This window comes from Morone saxatilis, unplaced genomic scaffold, assembly GCF_004916995.1.
Source record: "Morone saxatilis isolate NCDOM2014 unplaced genomic scaffold, NCSU_SB_2.0 Contig7, whole genome shotgun sequence".
Classification (NCBI taxonomy): Eukaryota; Metazoa; Chordata; class Actinopteri; family Moronidae; genus Morone; species Morone saxatilis.
In genome coordinates this window covers 2,893,512-2,899,587 of record NW_023340246.1, presented here as the reverse complement: position 1 = coordinate 2,899,587, position 6,076 = coordinate 2,893,512, and the positions used below count along the sequence as shown (strand labels likewise).

The 6,076-nt window shown below is 41.5% G+C and overlaps 1 protein-coding gene across 2 annotated transcripts in view; it reads left to right on the top strand.

Moving 5' to 3' along the window:
- LOC118340476 (probable ribonuclease ZC3H12D) overlaps positions 1–5,829 on the top strand; it is an 11,301-nt gene extending 5,472 nt beyond the window's left edge. The window contains exons 4-6 of one of the 2 annotated variants that reach the window (XM_035678489.1): positions 1,542–1,776; positions 1,928–2,034; positions 4,141–5,829. In XM_035678489.1, the coding sequence (XP_035534382.1) occupies positions 1,542–1,776; positions 1,928–2,034; positions 4,141–5,090 (1,292 nt within the window). In that variant the 3' untranslated portion in view covers positions 5,091–5,829. The remainder of the gene's footprint in view (positions 1–1,541; positions 1,777–1,927; positions 2,035–4,140) is intronic. The other variant, XM_035678490.1, reaches the window with a different exon arrangement.
- Positions 5,830–6,076: the final 247 nt, after the last annotated feature.

Here is a 6,076-nt window from a genome sequence, read left to right as displayed (position 1 = left end):
TGCGGTGAGGAAGTTGTGCCACACAACAAACACAATTACCTCTATATTTAAGCACTGTTATTCAGGATGAACCAGAATTTAAGTCTTATTTATGGATGAGACGAGATGCTTCTTTGGACTTTGGTTTGCTTAGAGTTTGGTCGAACTTATATGAAGGGTGTTTTATTTTTTGTTTAATATAAGTGCAGGGTGTTAATTATTAGTGACAATTGCCTATTTTCCATTTTAAATAAGAAAATATCAGTTAATAACAATAATAATAATAATAATAATAATAATAATAACTTTATTTGTATAGCACAATAACTATATTGATGTAAAAATATCAACAACAAATAGTAACAGCAAAAGAAAAACTAACCTCTTATGTGTTTTTTACAAAACACCTGTAAGTGAGGTCTACTGTCTGGGGAAAAATGTACAGGAAATGACGCATTTACACTTGCAGAAGCAAAACAATCAAACTCATTTGAATAAACCAAAGGAAAAAAAGAAACCACAACACTCTAGGAGTCTCATATAGCACGCTTAGCTCATGTCAGCATGAGACAGTGCTTGGAAATATCACCAAAAAGGTCACTGAAATTAAGGAAATAAGAAAAGCTAAAAAGTTTACAACTGTTCTGACATGTTATATGCCACTTCGGCACGTAGCTGATGACTGCTGGTAAATTCCCATCCCTCTTCCCTGACTGTTATCTTCATGCTGTTTGGCAACCCCCTCAGGGAGGGCAGGTGTAGCCAGCTTGGATTGACAGTGGCTACAGTGGATGGCAATGGAGTCCGTCCAATGGATTTCACCTAGTTTCACTGTGAAAAACATGTATCTAACTGTCTGTGGAAACAATGAGGAAGTGTAACTACCAAATGTGAAATCTACAATACTGTTCATGCTGGATCAAGTCAGCTAAAAATAGCCTCTTCCCTGAAAGTGCCCATCATCAGTTTACAAGGAAGCATTATGAGTGCCAAGAACAGTTCCACACCTTTTATGATCAGGCTGTAAAATTTACTGACAGAACAAGGATTCTAAGATAAAGATCATATGGACTGCAACGTGCAAGTCACCTGCCTCAGTACGTCTGTTTATCACCAAGGACGTGTTCTCTGGATACATAAAATGCACACAATCATCAGTTATCCATGGAAATCCTTCAACCAGCACCAAAACAGACTTGTTTTTCTTACCTGAATGTTTTTACAGCCATAATGTTGGTGGAACATGATCCTGCCCTGCAAATATTATTTACATTTTATTTTCAACAAACATACAGTTTTTGGTTTGTGAGCCACATCCAATAAAATGAAACAAAATACATTTATAGTTACACTTCTCTTAAAAAGATTTATGAATAAGTTAAAAAGTAGACCTGAAGATAGGTATAGATGGGTCCATAAACCTATAAACAAATCATCATCAAATTATCAAAACAAAATCATTCAACATACAAACAATAGACATTAGATTTAGTATACTGACAACAACTACTGACTAACAATAACCCTTATAATAAAACACTGTTCTTGTGCATTTTTCATAGATCAACATATTCTCCATGAGCTGGAGAGGAGGAAGATCCTGGTATACACGCCGTCCCGCTGTGTGAACGGTAAGAGGGTGGTGTGTTACGATGACCGGTACATCGTCAAGCTGGCCTTCGATTCCGACGGCATCATTGTGTCCAACGACAACTACCGTGACCTGCAGACAGAGAATCCCCAGTGGAAGAAGTTCATAGAGGAGAGGCTGCTGATGTACACCTTCGCTAATGACAAGTAAGACAGATGGCAGCTTTAGGTTACCAGTGTGTGTGAGGGGCACCTCCTCTGCAAACTGGTTAAAGTGGAGGTTCATTTGTGCCCCAACATAACAGCACACGTTCAGCTAAAGTCACCTGATCCTGACTGTGTTTCTGTGCTGCTGTAGATTCATGCCTCCAGATGATCCTTTGGGTAGAAATGGCCCCACCATTGATGATTTTCTGCAGAGGAAGCCGTGGACCACGGACAACAAGCTGCAGCACTGTCCTTACGGTAGGCTCACATTTCTTTTTCACCTAACAACAAACCCAACTGCTCAGATTACACTTCCTTGTACTCTCCCAGGGGATTAAAACAGCAGCTACACAATAGACACAATATAATAAGAACCAGTTTAAGGAATACAAAGTGTGTGATCAACACTTGGGTCTGTGACATTTTCATGTAAATTAATATCTGTTGTGATCCTCTCTACTGCTTATCTGTATTACAAAGCAGCAACTGAACATAGAAACAATTCACAGCTCTTATTTTTTATCACCAGGGGCCAGATGTAGAAATGAGTACACACATAAGAACATTCACATACTCATGTACACTGATATTTGTAGAAAATGATACACAGTGTCATGTCATGATGTGAAGCAACTAAAATCAGGCCAAGCAACCAAAGTTTGCCCATTTGCAGCACCAGTAGATTCAGACCTGCAGTTCTGCTTCAAATTGCAGATGTAGATCGTGCAATTGTGCACCACCTACAGGAAAGAAAAGTAAAAGCTATTTTGACACTAGTGCCACTTGAAAAATAAAGCAGAGCTCTGACTGTGGCTATAGCCACTGGCTGTGACCACTGTGAACAGTGGCTACAGTGGCTGTGATTGCCTACTCCAACAGCACATACATTTGGACAATATAGTGCTGTAGAGCCAGACACTTTGCTTACAGTATCACAATATATTGAATTGTAACCCCTGTATCGTGATACGTATCGTATCGTCAGATTCTTGCCAATACACAGCTTTAGTACTTCTATCAGATATGCCTAATGTGTTACAAGTACACCCCAGAAGTTTAGGAATAGCTTCACCTCAACACTCAGTCATTTCAAAAACTAACACAGCCTCACTAACAGCCAATAGCAGCAACCATAGCCATAATCACAGTCTGAATCAGCCTCAACAGAAGCCACTCATAACATTTGATAATTAGCACTAAACACAAAGTATAGCTGAGGCTAATGGGAATGTCATAATTCTAACAGATATATTGGTCAAAACGCAAACCAAAAATATCCAACATATTAATATGGAAAGTCAGGGATTACACCATGATTAAACTATATAACTACATAATCACATGAGCTGTAATGGCTGACCAATCAATGGAGTCCCACCATCAGAAACTCTCTCATCAACAGAAAAGCCCCCCCAGAAATTGGGTTGTCAATCTGGGAATTGCAAGGCAGAAACAGATTGCCCAGAGTATTTTTTAGATTATCAAACTGGTTTAGAAAAGATTTCATCAGACCAAAATGTTTTCTCAACCCATAGAGGAAGTCCCAAAAGATTGTGAGTCAACTGAAAACTAGAAACAGAGTTCCAAACTGTAAAAATTTCTGGCCTTGCATTACTTCTGCGAGAAAATTTCCATCTGCTTTCACTGAACTATGATGTCAATACAGCATAATCTTTTCTAGATAAGAGATTAATTCATCCGACCTTGTATTTACTGATTGAAGTACAAATGGGGACACACTCAACAGGGAACTGACTCTGTTCTGTTTCAAGCACCTAGTTTTGAAACTTTAGGTGTGTTATGACCAAAACTAAGTTTGTTTGGAACGTGAAATATAGACTTTCCTTCTTAAACCGGTTCCATTCAAGATTCTTGGAACCTTGGTGATATGTAGCGAACCCCCTCGTGCTTCCACCAGTTTTGAACAGAACCATTGTAATCAAGGATGTGTCATCAACAGAGGGCGCTGCACAATGCACACTGACCTGTTAAATTATGTCATGATCAATGACAGCCATTTTGGTTCCAAAAGAAAACCTGAATGGAGCCAGTTCCCTGTTGGTGGAAAAAGCCTAAGAGAGAAGTAAAGCCAGTAGGAGGTGCTGTTTTTTTGGGGGGTCTTTCCTTACTCTTTGTTGACTCCTGACTGGAGCATTTGAAACCATCTGTCATGAAGAGATTAGCTGCCTGTCCGTCAGGGATTGCGCCTGAGAGACAGCAGTAATAGCATCCAGCTAATTTGTTTACAAAGCCTACAGTAGTGAAGGGTTATAGACACACACGTCCCGTGTTGACAGTTTGTTGAAGAGATACGGGTTTACAGCTGTGGATCCCATGAATAACCTCTTGTTTCTTTCTTTACAGGAAAGAAGTGTACTTATGGAGTCAAGTGCAAGTTCTACCATCCAGAGCGCACCAACCAATCCCAGCTATCTGTGGCCGATGAACTGAGAGCGCTGAGAGACAGAGCCAAGAACTTCTCGCCCAAAACGAGCCTGCAGGACGCACAATGCTTCCCTGCCTTGTATCAGCCAGAGCGCGGATACACCTCATCCACCCCTCCACCTCTCAGCACAGAGGATCAGTCCCACAGGACTTCACCAAGCCAGCAGTTCTATCAGAGAGACAGCAGCAGCCCGAGAAGCCATTCAAACACCAGCCTCCACCACTGCTCCAGCCCGGATGTGGACGAGGCCTTCAGCTCCATGGACAGCTCCATGTCCAGGCTCTTCATCCAGGATGTGCCCTATGGCACAGAGCGCCCTCTCCACAGCTACAGCAGCGGGGTGGCTAGCTACAGCCTGAGCCATGACGACTACTCACTCTCAGGGTCATTTGGCGGGAGCACCCAGAGGCCCTGCCTGAGCGGAGGAGGTTACTACCCTCATCAGAACAGTTCCATGTCCTGTCAGCACCCCGTGTGCAGCCAGTGCAGGTGTGGTCACCAGCAGGCCAGAATGTCCCAGCACCACAACCACCAGCCAGCATGGGGCTCCTGCCCAGCTCTGCCTCCACATAACGGGGACTATCCTGGCCATTTTTCAGAAAAGCAGTACTTCAGACAGCCCTCGAACAGACACTGCAGCAGCTTACCAAGGGACCCATGGGTGCAGGGTGGCCCCTCTGACGGCAGGCTGAACGGACGGGCCAAGAGCCCGTCATGCGAGCAGAGGAAGGGCCTGAGGAGCCAGCTGAGCACCCTGTTCCCTCAGAGCATGGTGGAGCAAGTCATGAATGCTTACCCACACGTCTCAGACATGTCTGAACTGATTTCTCTCATCCAGAGCAACAGGACGAGCCAAATCTCCTTCTAGATTAGAAAGATTATTTTTTTTTTGTTTTTTGCTCAAACTGAGCCCACATTGGAGTTCTCATCCCAGAAGCAAAGTGAAAAACGACTGTGAATTTGCATTATTATGACTCATACTGTGGGAAAACTCTTGCAAAACACATTCCAAACTTAGCCTTTATTTTAGCATTAAAAAGTGACTCAATCTGAGGAAGTCTTGAACATGTAGCAGACTGAATGTTATTTCTTTATTATAGTATAAAAGTGCAATGCACTACGCTCCGTACATGCTACTTATTGTAGCACTGACAAATGTTTTATTAAAGCAGCATGTGTTGTTTTCTCATGTTGCCTCAAAGTGAGGAACCCTTATTACACTATTTTGTATTTCTGTAAAGAATGTCAACAGTTTTTGATATGAATTTTAGAAGCTTGTTTTTTTTCTATGCCTGTGAAATAAAAGCACTTCAATCACTGGATGGATGTATGAAATGTTCCTTATAGGTGGGTAAGATTATTCTACAATATATTTTAAATTAACACTGATTTCAATGTGGAACTGCTGCTGCACTGCTGTCTGGGGCTTGAAACTCTCACAATCATATCAATAATGACACAGCAGGTGTTTTTCATCAGTTATCAAGGCCAAATATCTGCTGCAACACGCTGAGAGGTCTGAGCCAGTGGAGGAGCACTTTTGAACCTTTTGATTTTAAAGATCCCCTCAAACATGTTTTAAAACATATATACAGATAGTGTGCTTGGAACAAGAATGTGTGTTGGATATGTGTTTTCCACAAAAAAGTACAATTTCCACATTAAAATCCTTAAAAAGTCATAGTCAAAGTCATGTCATTCTACCTCATTAAAACTTCCAGAATCTCTTAATATGCAAATGTTGTTGAAGTTTTCCTGCTGGACACAAGATGTCTCCTACTTCACTGTAAAGTCCATTCTCAGTGGATGTGCACTGGTGGCTTCAAGTTTCTACATCACACTGTACAAGTTGAT